Source organism: Eucyclogobius newberryi, unplaced genomic scaffold (genome assembly GCF_026437365.1).
Source record: "Eucyclogobius newberryi isolate DKJ021-1_F unplaced genomic scaffold, fEucNew1.0.hap1 SCAF_9, whole genome shotgun sequence".
NCBI classification, from domain to species: domain Eukaryota; kingdom Metazoa; phylum Chordata; class Actinopteri; order Gobiiformes; family Gobiidae; genus Eucyclogobius; species Eucyclogobius newberryi.
The window spans coordinates 28,794,101-28,816,683 of NW_027316532.1; the positions used below are offsets into that span (position 1 = coordinate 28,794,101).

At 40.1% G+C, this 22,583-nt stretch overlaps 3 protein-coding genes across 7 annotated transcripts in view; 2 read left to right on the plus strand and 1 right to left on the minus strand.

Annotated features, from left to right (window-relative positions):
* rnf13 (ring finger protein 13) overlaps window positions 1–11,798 on the minus strand; it is a 28,629-nt gene extending 16,831 nt beyond the window's left edge. The window contains exons 1-4 of the mRNA XM_072438861.1: window positions 11,604–11,798; window positions 9,952–10,140; window positions 9,778–9,858; window positions 5,783–5,905 (exon numbers count right to left, since the gene is read on the minus strand). Of these exons, the coding sequence (XP_072294962.1) occupies window positions 5,783–5,905; window positions 9,778–9,858; window positions 9,952–10,065 (318 nt within the window). The 5' untranslated portion in view covers window positions 10,066–10,140; window positions 11,604–11,798. The remainder of the gene's footprint in view (window positions 1–5,782; window positions 5,906–9,777; window positions 9,859–9,951; window positions 10,141–11,603) is intronic.
* A 2,721-nt stretch (window positions 11,799–14,519) lies between these two features.
* ppp1r2 (protein phosphatase 1, regulatory (inhibitor) subunit 2) lies at window positions 14,520–21,066 on the plus strand. The gene is made up of 6 exons (XM_072438862.1): window positions 14,520–14,847; window positions 16,501–16,608; window positions 16,887–16,970; window positions 18,342–18,451; window positions 18,913–19,113; window positions 19,575–21,066. Exons 1-6 carry the CDS (start codon window positions 14,723–14,725, stop codon window positions 19,592–19,594), a joined length of 648 nt encoding a protein of 215 aa, XP_072294963.1. The 5' UTR covers window positions 14,520–14,722; the 3' UTR covers window positions 19,595–21,066.
* Window positions 21,067–21,711: 645 nt separating this feature from the next.
* acap2b (ArfGAP with coiled-coil, ankyrin repeat and PH domains 2b) overlaps window positions 21,712–22,583 on the plus strand; it is a 40,164-nt gene continuing 39,292 nt past the window's right edge. For 3 of the 5 annotated variants that reach the window (XR_011925971.1, XM_072439502.1, XM_072439503.1), the window contains exon 1: window positions 21,713–22,108. Coding sequence is in view for 4 of the 5 variants with exons in the window: in XM_072439502.1 (XP_072295603.1) it covers window positions 22,056–22,108 (53 nt within the window). In the remaining variant the exon portion in view is untranslated. Of the gene's footprint in view, window positions 22,109–22,583 lie in introns of all 5 variants that reach the window. The other 2 variants (XM_072439501.1, XM_072439504.1) reach the window with 2 other exon arrangements.

A 22,583-nucleotide genomic window follows, 5' to 3' on the forward strand; every position in this document is an offset into this window, starting at 1 on the left:
TTAACGAAAGTACCCGTCAGTGACCAGGGACCCACACCATGAGGTAGGAAAGCGCTCGCGCTTTCCGAAAATGTATAGTTTATGATATTTGAAAAATGGGAAACATTGTTTTCGCATCGGAATATTATTCTTCTTTCTTCTCGGGACCAACCCCCCTATTTTTCACCCAGTGAACATTTTACGAAAAGTCACAAAAATTTGCACACCTCTAAAAATCGTGCCTCTCTACATTCTGGCTATTTCCCTTTTCTAAAATAAAAAAAATTGGCGCGTCAGCGCCCCCAAATGTACCAAAAATGCATTGAGAGATGGGAAATGACCCAAAAAAAATCTGATCGTAGAATCATGAAATTTGGCGCAGAGGTAGATGGTGACAAGAGAAGTAAAAAATATTATTACGGCAACGCCGTCCGCCCAACCAAATGTCGGCCATATTGCTTCAAAAATGGCTAAACATGACTTCGGAGTTTTTCCAAACGTCGTACTTTTACGAACTCCTCCCAGGGCGTTGGCCCTAAAAAGCTGAAATTTGGTGAAAATGCTACTGAGGAGTGGGACATCAAAAGTTATCCAAATTATATTGATACCTGTCACGGTCTCTGTGCGGCGAAGCCGCAAACTGTAGCTAGAATTTCAGAAATCTCCCATATTTAAAATTTCTGCCGTTTGCGCAGATAAAGTCCGAATTGCGTCAAATTAGAATCAGTTGTTAAACTCTTTGCCCTAAACCTACTTGAAGTGAAATAAATTCATTTGGCGCCACAGCGCCCCCTACAGATTTTATATGGAGGTTAAATGTTTAGTTTTGCGAAATTATATGAAATTTGACACACAACTCAATTTTAGCATCCCCATCAAAAAAGTCAATGAGACCCATGTCATAATTGTTATGGCGTTGCCGTAACGATGACCGAAACCTTTCATGTTATTCCAATGGGGAAATCGCCAGAACATGTTTACACTTTATACTTTCACAAACTCCTCCCAGGGCGTCAGCCCTATTAACCTGAAATTTGGTGAGACTCATCTTCAGGACCATCAAAAGTTATCCACATTTTTATTCAAAGAGTCACGGTGTCTGTGCGGCAAAGCCGCACATTTTGCCAAGAATTCAAAATAAAATAGCTTTTTGATGGTAAAACAAAGGGGAGAAGATGTGACAGCGTCACAGATTCAGCAGTAGGCGTAATAAAAGGACAATTGGGGTGCGTTAGCGCCCCCTCCTCTTGCGGCGTGGCGGCGGTGTGGCGGCGGCGTGGCGAGGGCCGATCATTGCCGCTTGCGGCTATATTTAAGTTTATTGTTATATTATTTGTTTTACGTTGCACATTGGCATCGAAGCAAATTCCTAGTTTGTGTATTGTGTATTTGAGCAAATATTGATACTGAAACCAGTCAAAATTGGAGTTAAAAGGTTATTGAAATGATATGTAAACAGCATTATGGTGCATGTAAACATAGTCACTGATATAAAATCGGTATCATACTACTGGCTGAAGGGGGAAAGGACATAACAATTAAATGGATGACACAAACTGAACCATCAATCAAGGACTGGACCGAATTAACTGAAATTAAAAAAATGAAAAAGATTACCTTTGGACATATCTTTCGCTTGGGCTCTTCTATTTGATGTTATGTTTTTTTCTGTGTTTAAAATAAATTAAAAAAGCAACGCAAATCGAATGACAGACAAGCCCATAATCTCACTGATTAACATTTGAATATTATGGCACTACATATACATCACTACAGCCACCTGCATATCATAAACAACCATCCACAAAGTATATAGACCACCGTGTTCAGTGATGACTTAGGGGAAAACTGTAACTTGTGAACTCTTTACACTCTCTCGGCCTCACAGAGTGCATTCTGGGTGTCCTATAGGCCGTCAGAGCACTGGTTGCCACAACAAACAGTCCCGGACATGAAAACAAGCCTGAAAAACATCTCTGCGACATTAGCTGGTGGGGCCTCCCTCCTCAGACACGAGCTAGTCATCCATTCAGTCAGCCACAGTTATACCCCGTCATGGGACCCGACAGAGAGTGTGCGAGATCTTTGTTGGCGTCGAGACCGGGGTCGATGTGTGCCGCTCCGGGCTGTGAGGTCACCGCGGCGAAAACAGACCAGAGGGATTCACATAGGACTCCTGGTTACACGATAAATGATCGGTGACGAGAACGCTGACAGGCCGAGGACACGCTGAAGGATGTCACAATAACACGTATGCAGTATAGTTTCCCTTTTCTAATAAGTTACAACATGTGACCAGCTTTATTACATTAAAATTGCCTGAATAAAGTAAGATTCATGTGACTTCAACATTTACATTCAGTTTGACTTTTTTGGAGAATATACTGAATTGAACAATACTAATTAATTTTGATTATAACATTCGTCAATATACTTATTTTTGAGACCAGAATATTAGTAATAAGTATTGCTTAGCCGAATAACCAGGCACTAGAGGCTGTAACTAACGATTATTTAAGTAGTTAAAAGATTATTTTCATCTTTTCACCCTTTTAAATACATTATCAATGATATCATGGCCGAAAGCTTTTAAATGGACAATATTTTATTTTATTTATACTTTGACATTTTGATTTAATAATGCCACGGTCTTTGTCTATATATTCCAGATAACTATTGCAATTATCAAAATAAAACTACTTATTTATTGTAGTCGACTAGTCACGGTTACCATGGTTATGACATGACATCTAAATTTGAAGAGTTACAACATCTGGTCAAGATCTTTGGGCTGCATCTGATAAACAGACACGGAAACCACGCCTTTAAGATAAGATAGGGAGGGACTTGAACCTAAACCTTTTGCTTGCTTTGCTTCACTAGAGTCAGAAAGTTACATTTTTGCAAGATGATTCAAACGTCTATCATATGTACATGTAACAGCGATTATATCAGTAGTCGACTAGTCAGAGATTATTCTTTTGAAAGTCGACTAGTCAAAGTAGATGGTAGATTGAGACTTTTTACAGAGAATAGTCACCAAAAATGTTATTAAATGATGAAAATTTAATTGAAATTGTTTATTATTTTTTGACATTTTTTAAAATAGCCTTACAATAAATAAATGTAGCTTTGATCTGAATAATGTGTTTCGCTGACTTACTATACAGATACAATACAGGTATGTTGAATGGTCTAAACACTTCTCTGGATGTGTAAACAGGACAGGAGAGGTTTAAATGTTTAAAGAATGAACAACATGGTTTCCAGAGCTGGACATAATATCTGAGCTGCAAGTTACATAATGTCTCTTCTGGACTGTGTGCGTCTGTTATTAGAGAGATGGACCTAGAGCCTGCACAGAATCTGGCCAATAAGGAGGTGAGGCCACATTGGAGGGGAAAAAAGGAAGAAAGTATTGAGTTTCCCCCCCCTCTTCCCCCCCGCTCTTATGGAAAGGTCAAAAAGGTCACCAATGACTCCGCCCACTCTTCCCTCAAAGCCAATACAGGAAGTCCAAAACCATCCATCTCTGGGGATTTTTTTTGTTTTTCAGGGGAATTTGGGAATGCTTTCTTGTGCCTCCACCAGAGCGACGCAGACCAAGCCGCAAGCCATTAACACGGCCTATACTTGATCCCACTCGAGCCGCTCTCATCGCAGCGGTTATCCTACTCCGCGCCCCGTCTTATCGCTGCACGTGCTGTGGGAGTGCGCTGTGCCGGTGCGAGGCGCTAACAGCGAACTGTGCGGGGTTAAGTAGCAGAGTGTCCGTTTTATTGCCCATTTCAGTCACTTACTGCAGGCACATTGTGGATAATTGTGATGCAAAGGGGACAGCCTCGTGGGGCAGGAAGGCATGTACGCGCGTGTGTTGGCGGGTGCACATTTTGACCGCCGTGCACACACACATTTACACACAGCTGTCTTGTCATGGTCAAGATGGAATCTATTATTCCTTTGTTTCCTCTGCAGCTTCTGGAGGGAGCTGAAAGAGAGGGAGGGCTGAATAGTTGGAGTGGCACAGGAGAGACACAGCGAGAATCAGACAAAACTACAAGACAAATCAGCTCCAAATTGTTGCTTCTCTCTGAATCTAGCTGTTGCTCTCTGCTCTCGCACAGTGTGTAATGTCCAAATGTTTTATGAGAGCGTTTCCTCTGGCTTAATAATTACCCAGATTTACTGTTCATTATCACCCATTTACGTGTACTGGTAGGCACTAAATAACATTGTTATGGAAGTGTCGCAGACAAAAACCACACAACAGAATAATATAATACATCCAATCATGTATTAGACTTTGTTATAATTATTCCTCAACATGTCTGTTTTATTTTAGCAAGAGACCAATAAATAACCAGACCAATTCTGGAGGAGATAATGTTGCAGCTGGGGGGACCTGCTCTAAATCAAGTTAAAAGGTCAAAATCTTAAAATTTTGTTCTTCAATTTTATACATTGTGACTCAAATATACCGCTAAGCAGCACAGCACAGATATGTTTCATAACTGATGGTCGCTTTGCTACAGTTGACCTTCTAGTCACCTTTTGATCGAGCACAGATGGTGTAAGACGATGTTTGGATGTCACTCAAAGGCCAACAGAAAAAACACAGTCAACATATTAAGCCATGGCGTGCTAGTCACTTTCTAAAGCTGTGTTAAGGGCAAAAATTGTTATTTTTGTTTATAGAGTTTTTAATGAAGTTTTTCGTGGCAAATGTTGCACAGGGTTTTTATTGATGTTTTTCATTTCAAATGTATCACATGTTTTGAATACCTTTTATTAAAGTGTGCTACTAAACATCGATGTAAAGAAAAAGGCGTGTGTGTTTGTATACTTTGCGAGTCTGGCTGACACTTAGCTATGTGAAATGGAGTCTGGTTACGCTCGAGTCCAGGGAACACCTCACTGCCTCCTCAAAGAGCGACTCTGCGTGTCCAAGTGTGTGCGTTTGAGGTTGTATGCCCTTATAAGGTCGCACAGCTGAACCAGATTTACAACGAAGAGGGAAAAAGTGAGGGTACACGTCAGAGGAAGAGCGACACGATGAAGAAAATAGACAAAACAGCCACAAATGTTTGAAAGAATGAACGAGATGCAAGTCTAAAATGTGATTTGACAGTGTTTAAACTGCATAAACTCCCTCGCAGCCACCGCAAAGTCAAAAACATTCACCCGTTAATTCTGCTTGGCACGCGAAGCACTATGAAAATAAGAAAACTGGATTCTGCTGCCCAGTCTAAAGCAAAAAATCTCACTCCAAATAAGTGGCAGCAAAGTCTCAGATTGCAAAAGAAATCGACTAAATAGCTACTCAAACATTTCGCAGCAAAAAAGGGAAAAAGTCCACACAGCAGAACAGGAATAGAAGCGCATCCGGGAAGTTGTGTTTAGGGAAGTGAATGGCAGCCTCCGCTTTTGTGTCCAAAGTAAATCGGTTCATAAATCCACCTTTTACTGATGAAAATGTTCACAAAATGCTACAGCAATCCTTATAAATGTTCTTACAGGTTCTTGTAAATGTCATGATTCAAGTATCATTAATATTAAATCAGCTTTTTTTGCAGCTAGTATATCGTTTTTTTTTAATTACAAACAATATACTTAACATTCAAATTATACACATCTCCAAAGCAGCAATACCGGTATCATATTTATCTATACATTTTCCACCGCTACAGTGGGGATTTCAAGTGCCAAACAGCCAATCAAATCCACAGTATGTCATTGGACGCAAGCAGCTGAAAACATAATGTATAAATTGCTGTGCTGGAATGGACCGTGGCGGCGGTTGTACCTTTATGTCGAAGTTGCAGTCGAAGCGCTTGATGAGGACGATGAAGGCCCCCGTCAGGTTGTCTCTGGGAGGGGGCTCGATGGGTTCACAGGCATTTTCTGGACGCGCGCCAATCAAGAAGCCCTGAAGGGGGAGAAATCAACTGTGTCAGGCTTTTTTTTATTCGTCAAGGCGTTCCCTGGGATTTTTGAAATGACCAAGAAACCTCTCAGTAACACGCCCAGATTTTTGTGTCCCGTATACAATTTTTTTTTTTATCAATATTATTATGAGGAATAAAACATTTGAATCACATACCTAACCAGAATTGTACTTGCCATTTAATAATTGCTCATGACAATATCACACTTACATTTAATTCCTTCATTTGATCTAGTTTCATTGTTATTTGGGCTTGGGAATACGACAAAGGCAGCATTTGCTTTTGTGCCTCACTCACGCCGCCACAAGTGAATGAATACCCTATATCCACATAAAGAGCTTTTAGTTATTTCAAATGTATCTTGAGAGAACATTTTGATAAAAGAACCAAATGACAGAAGACGCGAGGAAAAAAAGGATAAAAATAGCAAGGTGATGATGAGACTGGCAGATGCAGTGCAAAAAACAGGAACCAATTGCAGAAAATAGGACAGCCTAAAGTTTCTTAATCACCCTTAAATGAGCTGTAATTAACATGATTTGATGTGTCAGGGCCAGGACACTAGACAGAAGTGTGTGCTATGGTGCACACTATCTCTCTCCCTCTAAAAGCCTGGCTCGATGAATTCCCTGTTGGTCTATGAAGAAGAGTCAGCACTTTTTCTCACAGGGATGTTGTCATCACCATGCTTCATTTTCATTGACTAAGCTCTGCTCCGGCCGACTACCGAAGTGACAAGGCATTGTAACACGAGCTTAATATAAAAATACAGTTATTGTTTTAAAGTTCAGATTGTTAATTCAATACAAAAGCAATTCTGGCAACACTTGATAACCTCTGTTTAGTCTGCATTAGTGGTCCAGGGTTAAGATAATGCTGCAACTATCACATTACATATGGTGTAAAGCAGTGAAGAGAGTGCCCCCTGTTGGCCTTAAGGAAAAAGTCACGAAAATGAAAAAAAGAAAGAAAGAAAAGGGAGCAGAGAAAAACAGGAAATCAACAAGGAAGGAGTTGGAATCTCAGTAAAGTCTAGAGAAAGACCAAGGACATGGTTTACTACAGCCATATATATTTACACAGTGTTGACAGTTCTGTGGATGGCATCTAACCACTTGTAATACATTTATACAGCAGGTTGTTCAACTAGAATGCACCTACCAAAAGAGTTGCAGTATAATTTACATTTTCAGTGTAACAATTTCCACATTAATTTACATTAAGGATGCATATTATTCAGAAATGTCTTTTTGGTAGAATTTTAATCTTTCTTGGTTTATGATAATCTCAAAACATCTCCACTCTCCAAAAACTTTTGCCTCAAATTATTAAATGCTAGGATTTTGATAATCCTAGAATCTGCAACATTTCATGAGCCATGTGATATTATGAGGAAGTATTTTGGCTACATTGTGACCTGATTTGAGAAAGCCGCAGCAGGTGTTTGTGCAGGGACACAAAAACACAAGAGGAAATCACATGGTCCAAGGCTTAGTTTTCTATGCTATTTTTTGGATTAAGAAAAGATTTCTTAATTAAGAAATCCAAATTTACTTAGATACTTTAAAATATCCTATTATAACCACCTATTCCATAGCTGCCCTACCCTGTGTTATACACTTGCTGCTGATCACTTCTGTTCTAATTCTGAGTCAGAGGTTCTCAGTGGAGCCCCAGCCCTCTGCTGCGCCCCTGTGCTCAGCCCCTTGCTGCATCCCTGTGCTCAGCCCTCTGCTGCAACCCTGTGCTCAGCCCTCTGCTGCAACCCTGTGCTCAGCCCTCTGCTGCAACCCTGTGCTCAGCCCTCTGCTGCAACCCTGTGCTCAGCCCTCTGCTGCAACCCTGTGCTCAGCCCTCTGCTGCAACCCTGTGCTCAGCCCTCTGCTGCAACCCTGTGCTCAGCCCTCTGCTGCAACCCTGTGCTCAGCCCTCTGCTGCAACCCTGTGCTCAGCCCTCTGCTGCATCCCTGTGCTCAGCCCTCTGCTGCATCCCTCTGCTGCATCCCTGTGCTGCATCCCTGTGCTGCATCCCTCTGCTCAGCCTCTGCTCAGCCTCTGCTCAGCCTCTGCTCAGCCTCTGCTCAGCCTCTGCTCAGCCTCTGCTCAGCCTCTGCTCAGTCTCTGCTCAGTCTCTGCTCAGCCTCTGCTCAGCCTCTGCTCAGCCTCTGCTCAGCCTCTGCTCAGCCCTCTGCTGCATCCCTGTGCTCAGCCCCTGCTCTTGTCTGACTCGGCCACCTCACACTGGACTGATGACAGAAGCTCTAGACAACAGTCAGAAAATGGCTTTACCTTTTAATTCAACTGAAATGTAGTGATAAATGTGTTGCGCTGTGTGCATCTCTGCTGTATCTCTTACTTTTAAATCTACACACTAATTATCCCAACTGTAATCTGAATATGGACTTCTGAAAAAATAAATTGGAAATTTCAAGTTAATTAAAACACAGACAGACATCTTATATTCTTACCCAACAACCTCTAAAACACGTAGCGACAGTCAGAGGCAATCATGTAAATTATATATACTAGCCTGTAGTTATGGAACTGACAGTCACCATTAGAAATGGAAGAACCCACAAAATGAAGAAGTTTGCCACAGGAAGAAAAAAAGCCAGAGCAAACAATGCTCTTCAATCAGTCAAATGTAACTTCCCATTAGGGGAGTGTTTTTACTTGTCATCATTATTGTAATGTACATATTGTACTCTTTAACCTTTACAAAATAAGTTTACAAAAATGCTGTTGCAAAAAAGTTTCTGTCTGAAGGGAATACCAGAGGGTTAAACAGCCTTGAGATGTCAATTGTTTCTACAAGTGGAATATTGTAAGAGCCTTTAGAGCCAAGTACATTAATGGCATAAGAGACAAATGTAGACGTTTTTTATTACAATTTGAAACAAAAAATTGTGTAATGTGCGTGGTAGCTTGAGAACTTGACAAATTTAGTGTGACAATGAAAACACATGAAACATATTTTGACAGAAGCCAACAGTCTGGACAGAAAACAATTATAAAATATAAAAATGTTGTTTTTCCCACAAGAAATTTATCTGGAGCTGTGTTTTGTTTAATTGTCTTGAATATTAAGGCTGCCAAAACAAAGCTCAAACCTGCAACAATAGTATAAAAAATTGCCAGTATCAGCCAAATAAGCTTAAGCGGAAATCATCCAGTTCCTTGTCGGAACATAATGCACTCTTTAATATTTTCTTAGTCTAGTTTGAAAAGGGCAAAGAGCTCCACAATCATGTGCTGTTTTGAGACACATGTTTTGGTCTTTAGAATGCTTTGATTGAGACCAGAACTGTTTTATTTTATCTCTGAACATCAAGATCTAAAACAGCAAAAACTGTAGAGGATTCTTTACTCAGAGACTATTACACAATCAGTAAAATGTAAGGCATGTTTTTAATATTTATTGAGACAAGAAAAATGTTTCTTTAATTCACTGTCTGGGTGAGTCACGGCTTGGAATTATAAGTAATAACTTTCTGTAAAAGAATTTCACCACTTTGATGCGTTGCTCAAATGCTTTGGGCAATAACAATGTTCTTGGTCACAATGAGCAGCTCAGTGAGAGGACATGAATCATTCTCACTGTTTAGATCAACAAGTGTGCAGCAAGAGGGCGGGGAGCTATACTGCCCCATCAAAACAACACCAGTTATTACATCATTTATGAACAAAGCCATGTTTGAATCTGACTGGTGTGGATGATTTGGCTGCATATGCTAAACTGTGGCAATGACAAAAATGATATACAATTATACAACAATTAAATATTTATTAAGACTCTGTGATGTCTCAAAGAAAATATGAATTATTACCACCCCCCACAGCACGAAGCACTCACCTTCAGCCCATCACTCGGAAGCCGGTACCCAAACCTTGCAGGAAGATCGTCAAAAGTCTCTGTTTTATTGTCAAAGGAATACTGAAAAACAATTGATAAAGCAGCACATTATCTTGTGTATAAACATTTTTTAAAACACCACGATAGTTTACATTTGAGTTTAGAAAAACTTACAGCAGCAATGTCAGCCTCCACTGGCAGCAGGTTGAGGAAGGCAAAGAGTTGAACTGTGAAGATGGTGTAGATTTGTGTGGCTGAGAGCATGAGCATTCCCAGGGAAAGCAGCATCTTGGCATCGATCAGCTGCTTGCTTGACCTTCTACAAACGGCAAGCCCTGTCGACACAACCTGTTGTCTTTACACCTACAAAAACACAGTAAAGATATGATACAGGCCGATGATTGCATATGGTGAAAACCACAATACCTAACTTGAGCTATAACAGTGATTATGTCGTTTTGAAAAAACTGTGTTTATCGGGCTGTACAAAAAGGGAAAAAATGTATCCCATTCCTCCCTTGTATTGCTCAATCACAATTTTTCAAATTAAATGCCTTTGAGTGTCATTTTTTCTAAACTTGAACTTTTTTAATAACTTTTAATTATGGGTGGGCAAGATTACTAAAATATATATGATTTACTTGGAGCCAGTTCTGACTTTTTATCACAATACAGGTAAATTGTGGTATCACAAGTTATGTTCTTCTTATGAAAGTTCACACTTTACTCAGCATGACAGTGGCTGACCTATAACTGTTGGTGGGATAAAGTGTTTGAGTTTAAACAGAAAGCTGCATAAAATAGAGAACTAGAGAATCACGCTATGACCAAAATAGCAGATCATCACAAGGATGAGATCACAACTTGATCGCCCCACCATACTTTTAATTAAACAAAAAGTCAAATTCCTCTAGTCTGACATCTGCTTCAAAATAGACTTTGACCGACAGATTATTTGCTTTAGTTTTCTCAATAAAAAGACCCACGCTTATCATTGACAATACCATTTGAAACTATTAGATTAAAATGAAATCTAATTCATGTATTCACAATACAATGTATGTGTGTGTGTTCTGCCATTTTAACTGCCTTTCCTTTACAACACATTCAACCCTCCAACATGAACAGCATGGTTACAGGATAATGTCTCATGCAAAATGGGGAAACCTGCAGAGGATCAGAAACCGAAGCATGTGATCTCAGAAGCAGACATATGCTTAGTTAAGTGTTTTGTTCAAAATCATGTCAGTGAAGGAAACTATAAGCTTATAACAATACTGTATAATTAGTATGGTTCTAAAAGACAAAATGGTTAGCTCCCAGCAAAACTATAACTCTGTTGGGTTGACATGATTGATAATTTTGTTTCTGCCGCAGATCAAAGTAGTTGAAAACAAGGGAGGGTAATTTACGTAGCAGGAAATATACAAAACCGTAATCAAACCTAATTACAAATCAGGAGGCAACAATATTTTATCATATTTGCATTTTTAAATAAGTTGTGGTCCTAAGTCAAAGGAAGACCTCATATTATTCAGTAAATTGTCAACTAGTCAACTTTAGCTTGTTGTCTACCCATTATTCTAATTATACATATAGCTACTAACGTTACGCTACACTACTCGGTCACTCCATTACTAGACTTTAATGTCAAGTTATTTAAAGCACGATATAGATACTACAGTCAGCACATATGGAAGTCAAACACACAGACCTCCACGACACACAGGAACAAAACTGTGAACAGCTGCTGGGGGGAAACAGAGCGTCCTGTCCCGTTAGCTTAGCGCTAGCAGATGAAGCTAGCTGCTGCGGAGGGTGTTTACCTGAATTTCACCCTGGAAATAAGATGTAGCCAGGAAACTGACGGTTGTCACTATCATCGCTCCTTTACTAATTGTCGTCCAGAAATAAGTGCGTAGAGCAACAACAACTTGACGTCAATACCATCTCGTTTCACCAAAGTTCAGGAATCTTGAACATTAGCGTTTCAGTATAATCTCGGTTAGCTGGTTTGCGGTACCTTCACGTGAGGCACCCACTTCCGCCATGCGCCTGTCTCTGTGGCCTCTGATTGGCCAGATCGCATGTCAATCATTATTCACTGGAAACTACTGCTCCAAACGTAAACACTTTGTCCACGTGACAGCAAACCCAAAGACCCCTGGAACTGTATGAAATGCACGGAAATGCACCTAAAGAAATCACTTTTACTTGAAGCTGCACGTTGGGTCCATGGATCTTTTGAAATAATTTACACTGACATGAACATTTTCAATTAGTGCTAAAACCTTTACATTGAAAAAAAGTTGTTGTTTTATGTCAAAGATGCATGCACTCTTTGGCGACTATTTATTTAGCATATTTTAAAACGTTGTAATAATTATACTCAAATTAGGAAAATCTATCTAATGTTTTGTCATTATTTAAGATTTGCCATGGCCTGTCATGTTCCTCTTCACAGGTGATTCTTGGCCCAGTGTTTAGGTGCACACACACACACACACACACACACACACACAGAGAGAGAGACAGTTCCTCCAACATGTCCTGGGTCTTCCTCGGGAGACATAGTTCCTCCAACATGTCCTGGGTCTTCCTCGGAGCCTCTTCCTGGTGGGACATGCCCAAAACACCTCCCAGGGAGGCGCCTAGGAGGCATCGGGAACAGATGCCTGAGCCTCCTCAGCTGGCTCCGCTCGACGTGGAGGAGCAGCAGCTCTACTCAGAGCTCCCCCCGTGTGACTGAGCTCCTCATCCTATCTCTAAGGGAGTGCCCAGCCACCCGGCAGAGGAAACCCATTTCGTCTGCTTGTATCCGCAATTTGTCCTTTTGGTCATTACCCAAAGCTCATGACCATAGATGAGGGCAGGAACGTAGATTGACCGGTAAATTGAGAGCATTGTTTTTCGACTCAGCTCCTTCTTCACTACAGCAGTTCGATGCAGCAACCGCATCACTGCAGCCGCTGCACCGATCCGCCTGTCAATTTCACATTCCATCCTTCCATTCCTCGAGAACAAGACTCCGAGATACACTTAGGGCAAGGACTCCCCCCCACCTGGAGAGGGCAAGCCACCTTTTTTACCCTTTTTAATCAATCAGCACAAAAGTTGGTTTTAACAATACTGATGTACAACCTGTCCATCCTGTCGGCACAATCCACTCCACAGAGACACTGAGTGCCTTATCCATGTAGTCTTGCCTAAAAAAAAACCTGCATATCTTTAAACCCTTCAATAGCATTGGCCCTTTTGAAAAGGGCAGTTGAACATGGTCACATGGTCAAGGACAGTGTATAAGATAAGATAAGATATGCCTTTATTGTCCACACATGGGGAAATTTTGGTGTTACAACGCAAATAGATTCAGGAGGAAAGGACAGATAACTTATAGGAAGTTAAAAAAAAAAAACACTCTTAATAGAAGAACTCTTATGAACAAAAACAAAAACTCTTATTAACAAAACGTCTGTAAACAGGACCTCTCATATCTTAATAGGGAATGGAGGGAAGAAAATAAAAATAAAATAATAATGATAATAAAAATAGCTGGCATAAGACAAATAATACTACTACTACTAATAATGGTAAAGTAAACACTCTTATTTACATGCTGTGCCCCTTGCAAACAAGCTCTGGCCAAATATTTCACTATACTAATACATATGAAGATGAACCAGCTGCCGATCAGACAGTGGGTAAATGTAAGATGAGAAAAGATAAGAAAGATGGTCTTAAATCCATGCCAGTAGGCCTAGCACATTGCAAACTGGAATGAGTGACATTTTGACAAATGACAAGGAAAAGATGCTTTCAAAATCAAGAGAGCTGAAAACTATTAGAAAGCTATTCTTATCAAACATCAGCAGCTCACCTTCCCATTCCACAGATAGACTACTTGGACAGGATGAATGTGATAAAGTTAATGAAAGCGATGAAAACATGAGCGATAAAAAAGAGCACCTTAAGGATTTTGTAGTTTAGTTTAGTCTTTAATTGTCAGGAACCAAGTGCAAAATTTAATACATGAATCTTACAAGAGAAAGGTTTGTCTGCACATACAGATTTAGCTACTGTTACTTTCCATTAGACTAAACTTTGGACCTAATATCTAAAAAGAAATGAAGCCATGTCAATAAACAACAGGCTGCACCCAATTTCTGTCTTCTGAGTAAAAAAGAGGAGGCAGTGGCTCAGTTGGCAGGGTGGTCATCTTCTGATCTGAAGGTTGGCAATTTGAACTTTGGTCTGAACATGGGGGGCTGTAGTGGTGCAACGCCAACTCCCTCAGGTTCATGGGAAAGACACTGACAAGTTCTTTGATGAAAAGCGCTGAATGTGCCTTGAAGGTGGAAAAGCGCTGTATAATTTGTAACTACTATGTAACCTTTCGAGCGGGGGGGGGCCACCTGATGCATGCATTTTCTATAATATGGGATTAAATGTATATATCTATGGAGACAAGATGGTGACCCCAGCAGGGCAAGTTACAGGTCAGAAGCGACCTCCCACAATGTATTTTTTCAGCTGTTTTTGAGCAATAAAACACTTGGATTGGAATTAATGCAAGATCATTTAAAGGCAACTGCCGTAATTTTGACCAATCCAGGTAAATAAATAACATATCCATGGAGACAGGCAGGTGGTGGAGCCCATTGTAGAGCCCTTCACCAGAAAACAGTACAAGCAAGTGCACTATTTAGTCTTGCGATTACTCTGGTGCCGCCTGACGGCTGACCCGGGCAGTGCTCTGATCGACACATGATGGGATGCAGCTGAACCGCCCCTTAGGCGCAAAAAGGAGATTCTCTTCTGGAGTTTAACTCAATATCCAAGTTATGAGGGTTTACCGTTGATCATAGGTTGTTTTTTTGTAAGCGAGGGGCAGTATTTACACTCTGACAGTAGGGAGGCGATCAGCGGTCCTGCGTATGTACACGGAATGGCAGCTCCACGGCCGATAAAAGGTATCCTAAAAAACAAAAACACTGGAACCGCCGTCCAGACGCTGTCCACTGACGCTCCCGGAGACGTCCTCGAACCCGAACTCACAGAGGATGACCAGCAGTAAGTCTGAACCGTTTGTGAAGTTGTAGGCAGATGAGAGCTAGCTAGCTAAGCACTTGTTAGCCTGTAAAGTGCCCGTTTACCATCATGGAGTTTAGCACTTAAAGCTAAGCGAGCCTAGCCTCGATCAGGTACTTTCGAGCTCACACTGCCATATTTGTCCATAACTGTCCTCAAATACCAAATGCCAATCGCTCTCTGTCTCAATATAACCGGAGAGCTTCTGTCTTTGATTAAATTGCATGAAGGCATAAATAAATGTGTGAATAGCCATTGCTAGCTTCATCATACCAGCTAAAATGATCTAAATAATGAAATACCCTTTAGTGTATTACATCGTTGTAGGGGACCCTCATTTAAAATGTAGAATACACATTAAACTGTTTGAATGTATCTAACTTAATGAATGTGTTATTTCTTCACCAAAAGTATGAAAGTATGTACAATCAAAGCTGTTTTAGCGGCAAAAGTAGCACACATTCTGGAAAGACTGCAGTTGGGAACTAAATCCTCACATTAATGTTTGGGCATTGAACATTCTGAAGCACTGCTGCTATTGTGTTTGTGTGTTCACTGTTTTTACATTTTTCAAACTATGTTTTCAATGCATTCAACTTATTCTTGACTTGACAATGTGCAGATGAAGCCAGAACCAATAAAGTTTACAGTGTGTAATTTGTATAGTGTCTGCTTCCTGAGAACACGCACTTTTGCACAGGTTTATATGTGACAATCTCTTCATTGTTTTACTTTACCTGGATAAACCGAACAAAACAATCGTCCCTAATAAATCTACAGAACTACCTATAAATACCACTATACTTTAAATGAAGTATCAAATACATTCATGATAATTTGTATTTACTTTTAAAGCTGAAGCGGTTCAGAATGTCATATTCATTCACTCCAATCTGTTGGCAAACTACTTCTGTAGCCACAGCTGTCCTGGGGGCAGACTGATGTAATCAAGGACACAACAACAACCACTGAGCCACTGCTGGTCCATTTGATACCACCTGTATAATTGATGTATGCTGCCATAAAACCAAATCTCGCATTCATTGTAAAGTGCATTTTGATTACAGTCGGAGCTCTGATGGCTCTACCTGATATCTCCACTCTGAATGACGGCTCACTCTGTTTAATGAGTTGCTTATGCGTCAATGGCCAGCTGATGCACACTTCAGAGGGACTCGTCTTATAACAGATCCACTTTCTATATTTAGTGTGTCCGTCCAAAGACAGTCTAGTGAATTTGCACACAGCAATGTCTTCACATTTTTAGTTATGGTTTATGTTTGTGGACTAAAATTAATTTAAGCATCGGTAAGAGGATGAGGTGTTATGCAACCAGACTCAACTAATGTGCTGTGTGTGTAACTAAATCTAGACGAAAAGGGTATTGCTTTCAGCGTATCTTGTAGAAAATGTTTGTAGTAACGCCTGTAGTTAAGCAATTTAAATTCTGTTTTTACTGAAAACTAGAGCATACAGAGTCCCAGTTTAACCCTGGAAATGCTGTATCTGATTTGGCCTATGAGGTGTAGTTCATGTAACTCTTCCCTTTATCTGAGCTCTCTCTAATAGAATTTTTGTTCTATTGGGAAAATGTGTCAATGGCCAACTGACTATACAATTTTTTTGTTTTTACAGAAAAAAATCAACAAAATGGGACGAGATGAATATACTAGCCACATACCATCCAGCTGACAAAGACTACGGGCTGATGAAGATCGACGAACCAAGTACCCCTTATAACAGGTTACATACAATATGTGTCTCTTTTACTCTAGTATTGTCTCGGCAGTACCGTAGGCAAAAGGCCCCAGAGTTGAGCTTTGATCATGTTGGTGTTACAGGGCCAGCTCAGCAGTTTTGTTATTCAATATGTCACGCAAGGTCAACCTTCACACATAATGATAATAATCTATGGCTTTCTCTGCTTTAAGCTCTCACCATTTATACTATAGCCTGTGATTTGTGACATATAAATAATTTGTAAGTGTATGTATTCAAATGTCAGCTGTTTCTCTTTTCAGAATGGTTGGGGATGATGATGATGAAGGGGTGTTGAGTGATTCAGACGGCCAAAGCGCCCTCACAGCGGCTGACCTTGCATCAAAGTAAGCTTTTGGAACAGATTTCTATTTATTTTTGTCTCGCCCAAAGGCTTTATATGGCAGGAACAACAGAACAGAAGTGTGAAATGGGCAGAGAGAGAGAGTAGAGACATTCAATAAATTGTCGTGGCCGGGATGCTGAGCCAACGTGTTGAGCTAAACTTTGGACATGTGGACTTTACTATTGGATTTGAAAAGGGTGAAAGTTGGTTCGACTGCTGAATATAACATTAATTACTTCCAACTAATATGATGTATGATGTTTTAGACACTGCAGGGTAGATTTGTCCAGGCAGCATTCTGTACACTTAAATACTGTTAGATACAATGCATACGGTTCTGTTTGGCTGCGCTATTCATCAAATTTTAATCTAGGTCGAGATTCAGTCTTGTCAAATTGTCAATTATATGATTTGGTCTTTTTTTATTAGGTCAATCCAGTCATGAGGTCTGGAGCAGAGTTCAGATGTTGGAGGCAGAAATTGAGCTTTTTTTATGTGTTACATGTCTAGTTGAAAATCTGCCTTGTTATGAAATAAATACTGAACTCCTTTTGTATTTTGTTTTTGGAAATTGAGAATGATCATTATGAAGAAAATTAGGCCTGCAGCTATCGATTATTTTAATAATCGAGTAATCTATAGACTTTTTTTCTTCGATTAATCGAGTAATCGGTTAATTTTTTTGTACATTGGTAAACTACTTTAAAACATTAAATATTTTTTTTAATAAACGTTACAGATTATAGTAAAAAACAAATAACAAATAAGGAGCTTCTGTTTTTTCACAAAAGTTTGTCCCCAAAACAGCAACATTTCACTTCAGTCCAAAGTGTTCTGTTGTAAATAAAGAATGAAGGCGCGCGGAGCTCGTTGCGGTGTTTAGAGGTAAAATAGGCACGGTAAAATTTACACAACAAAACTCTTTCCGTTCACACTCGTGAGTTTAAAACACGCCGCTCTCTCTGTTGCGCTTCAGCTGCTTCAGGAAGAAGCTCCGTGGGAAACAAGAGCTACAAGTCGTTCCGTGCGCTCCGCGCGCCACAGATTCACGTGTTTTTAATTAAAGATGTAAATTAAACAAATCATCGGGGCAATATAATGATAATCAAAGCTTTTTTGTAATCAAATTATTCAATTAACTCGAATAATCGTTGCAGCTCTAAAGAAAATATATATTGCTCAGCCCTATTGTATTGTCTCTTGCTCCATAAATTCACTGTTTCTTTAGATTTTTGTTGGCCACATAATGTGACGATGGAACAAGCTTGATTGAAAAGACTAAAGGAAAACTGCCTCTGCTCTGTTGCTATTGTTCTATAGGTTTTGAGCGGCTCTCATAAACATTACGTATTTTCATCTGAATCTATTTTAGACTGGTTGCTGCGGAAGGTTCTGAGCCCAGGTTTATGAAAGAAGAAGAAGAGGAGGAGGAGGAGGAGAGCAGTGAAGAGGAGGAAGAAGAACTCACCCCTGAAGAACAAGGTAAATATTCAGTTGCTTCAGTTCAGTATGTTTATTATTTATTTATTAATAGGGTCATTTGCCAATTCTATTTGCCATTATTCATAAGGCACTACTGAATGTACTCACTATCTTTTCATAACTAAACAAAAAAAACATTTTAAGTCTTCTTACACTTCTAACCTCTGAAGGTTAGCTTAGTTTATTTGGACTTTTTTGAACAAACTCCCAGTAGCCTGGGTGTACACTTGACTTAGCTTGTCTGTTTCAACGTGGTGCTACCCGCAAACCATGCTTCAGTGAAAATAAACAAACAAGATGGCATAGGGCCTTTGGTCCGGTCCGGAGGAGCTGTGGAGGGTGGGGATTTGAAGATTGTCTTTTAAAGAATGATAGTGAACTTGCTTAGCCAGGCTAGGGTAGCTTTGCAGCCGATTTTCAAATGCAAAAGTGAAAATGCATCTGTTTCCTACACTCTGCAGCCAAAAAGAAGCAGTTTCAGATGATGAGGAAGATGCACTACAATGAGGGACTCAACATCAAACTGGCCCGTCAGCTCATTGAAAGTGAACTTCAGGAAGATGAAGAGGATGACGAAGATGAGGAGATGAGAGATGACACAGAGGATGCTCGAGAGGATGCAGAGGAGACAGAGGAGATTAGTGTTGACCCTCCTCAGGAAGGTAAAGAGTGCTGGCTGTGGCCAGTCTGATGCTATCCCAGTCCAGCCAGGGACACACTAGAGGTTTTTTCAAATCTGCTGCTATTTTTTTAAAGAAATGACAAATAAATAAATGATGCAACGACTATTCACCACACACTCGTAAGGATAGCAACGCCACACACTACTAAAGGACTACTAAAGGGTCAAACGGGGTGTTGAGATCAAATGCGCTTGATACGAGATCGTGTGAGCTGGCTTGTCTGCATTTGCTTTTATTGAGAGTAAGGCACAAGAGTGGTATATTTACTGCACAGTGCAAGCTGGAGGTAAGGAGGACGTCGCAATCATTGCTGCAAAGCAAAGTTTTAATTTGGGCTAAATATCCTTTAGTGTGTCCCTGGGCTGAATGAATCAGTTTGACTGTAACATTCCTCAGTTTCTCTTTTCTACATCACATGTTATTTTCTCTTTATCCTCTAGCTGAATCTCTGGACTCATAGGTGAGGCTTCTGACCGTTTGGCCAGTGGTTCAACTGTAAATCCAGTCAAGATGGACAATGCTGCTACTTAAGTCACCCATCTATCAACAGAAAACCATTTTGTGCAATACAAGATTTCAGATCACTGGTTATTAATTTCCTAAGTAAATAAACATCAAGATGAATATGGTGTTTTCCCGCCCACTCTATCCTCTACAGTGGAATCAGTCATGTGTGCACTGAAAGCAGGAGCCACTCTAAAGCTCTTTGACTCTCTTGTGTGGACAGCGTGCAGGAGTCAGATCTTAAAAATCATACTTCAAAACCCGGGGAAACTCCACTGCCTTCTCTGAAAAAACAACACTGGCTTTTTGTATAGATAGTAACATTTATTTAGATTTACCATTGTTATTCCACCTTCTGCATTTTACTTCTTGATCTTAATTTACTCTTTCCTGTGCCATCAATTTATTTTCTCTCAATCTGTTATGATAGCACAAACATGTAATTTTAAAATGTTACAAAAACTAAAATATGAATGATAAATATCCCAATTTATAAAAACAAGCATACAAACTTTATAATTGGTATTTCCTGTCTGTGAAAAATGAGATTTGAAACAATTTCCATCAATGTTAACATTGACAAAGCACATGCTCCTGAATAGTTCTACAGCTGCATAAAACACCACCAGTGCTTCTTTAAAATAAATGCTTTGTAATTGTAAAGCTGCCAAATTTGTAATGTTATTTTTTATTCTCGCCTTGCATGACACAAAAAATAAATGTTGCATTTTTGCTAAGCTACTGATAAAGGAAAAGCATGAAATTATTGTTGGCAAACTGAACCAACAACAAAAGGTTACGAGTGCGAGTTAATTTTGTCATTAACACTTGCAGTTGTTTCCATGTCTTAAAATGGGAGGCATGTTTGGGAGCTTCAGGGTTAATTAAGTTATTGTAAAATGATTTACTGACTTTAAATTGATCATTTGTTTTTTTCTTTCCCCCTGTTTAATGCTCTGGTTGACAGCGTCTTGTTTTAGGGACTAAAACCAACTACAGGGGTTTTCTCTATAGGTTCTGTATCGTCTCATTATACAAACAAATATTGTAACCAAACAAGTGACAAAGAGTGAACGCAGGATACAGTATTTTCAAATGATCAAATGTTGTTTATTTGGATCCGTTCCGGAGCTAATTAAAACATGTACTGTATTAAATGTAAATCTTACACCATTTTCCGAAACGACTGACATGATCATCCCCTGGTGGATATCTAAAATGTGCCTCTTTTCTTTTTGAACTTGTGTAAAATAAGATTTCATGTTATGTTACTTTCTTTCTCTTCAAATACTGTTCACTTTTATTTTTGAATATTGAAGACTGTTAAGTGGTCGAATCTGCACTGCACTATGAGTTCTCAACCATTTTTTAAATTTCCTGATTGGCATGTTTTTCCCCTTCCACCTTAATAAAAAAAGATAATTTATATGATTTCTAATTACTGTCTATGGTCCATATATATAAAAAATACCACCAGATGGTGCTAAAACATCGCAGTATTTAAGTTCTGGAGGTTAATAGGATCATAGAGGAGGAGACATGTCTTAAGTTTTGCTGATTATCCTCCGTGTTTTAGCGAAGATTGCATGTCATTCATGTGCATGTCAAGTGAAGATGCTAAAACAAAATCGACTGGTTATATCACTTTGGTTAGTCAAGTTTCTATGCAAAGCGCACGGAGAGCCCAAAGATCCGAGTAAACATGTTGCTATTTTTACAATGTCGTAAATAAATGCAGTGGTAGTAGATATAGTTGTGTTTTCCATGCAGAAAGGTCAATGATCATAGGATATAGGCCAAAATCTAAAGTCTCTCAGCCTCAGCAAGCGCAGCGTCAGAACCAGGAAGTGCCTGTCAACCTATACAAAGGTTGTGTACTGGACAGACTCATCACTCAATCGTACACATGTCACAGTACACTGTCTTATTAAACTCAATGTAAAAATATATATACATTTACGTAATGTTTGTTTGGTTACTAACTTTTAGGATACACGTAAATGTCATAACCCCTTGGAATAAACCTGTGCTTTTTAATTGCATACGTGTTCGCCGCATAGACGATCTGTGCGTGGTTGTAGTAACCCACTGCGTTGAGAAAGCTTCTTCTCCACTGTGGCTGCTATGACCGCGCAACCGGACGACACGTTCTGATTTCGGGATTGACCACCGCGTCCGTCTGTATTCCAGTGTCTCCGGCGCTCGTGAAGACAGTACACGCCGTTATATGGTCGCATCGCTCGGGCTGTTCCTCCGTAGACGCGGTCCTTTCGGGGGCTGGCTACAGGGCAGAGACGCGGAGACACGGAGAGGGGCAGCTGCTGTGGGACCGGAGACGCGCTAGCAAACAAGCTAATTAGCCTGGATTAGTGCTGAAGCAAAGACAGCGCCAGTCCCGCTCCTGCTACTGCGCCAACATGAAGATAATGGTGGATTTTGAGGAGTGCCTGAAAGACTCGCCGCGGTTCAGGTGAGGGATCTCTGCCGGGACTTTGAGACGCGTATTTAAGTGTCCAGCCAAGGGTTCGGCTGCAGGGGAGTTCCTCTTCTATTTTGGTCCCTGGAAAGAGGGGCCAGTCGGAGAGAACTGACTGGCCCCAGAACTCTCTGGACACATTGACATGGCCAGTAAACAACTAGAATAATCGAACGACTCAATCGTTGACTAGATGTGATTTTTGGTGCGTGTTTACATGCAACAGTGGCATTGACGTGTCAGTTATTCGGCGGCAGCGGTTAGAAAATCTGGTTGTTATCAGATTGTTGTATTTAAAACCTTATACAAATGAGATGTAAGCAGCTAAATCATCCGAGTTCTTTCTGATCCTGCTCCCTCAAATTACTCTCATCCAATGTTGCGGTTTTTAGGGCATTTAAATAATTCTGAACGTCTGATTATAATTATAATCAGATGTTTTTCTGCATGTGAACATAGACAATGTATT

Coding starts and splice junctions, on each gene's coding strand:
- ppp1r2 (XM_072438862.1), top strand. CDS start 14,723: ATGGCAGCTCCACGGCCGATAAAAGGTATCCTAAAAAACAAAAACACT. Junction 14,848..16,500: donor CTCACAGAGGATGACCAGCA/GTAAGTCTGAAC, acceptor TTGTTTTTACAG/AAAAAAATCAACAAAATGGG. Junction 18,452..18,912: donor ACTCACCCCTGAAGAACAAG/GTAAATATTCAG, acceptor TACACTCTGCAG/CCAAAAAGAAGCAGTTTCAG.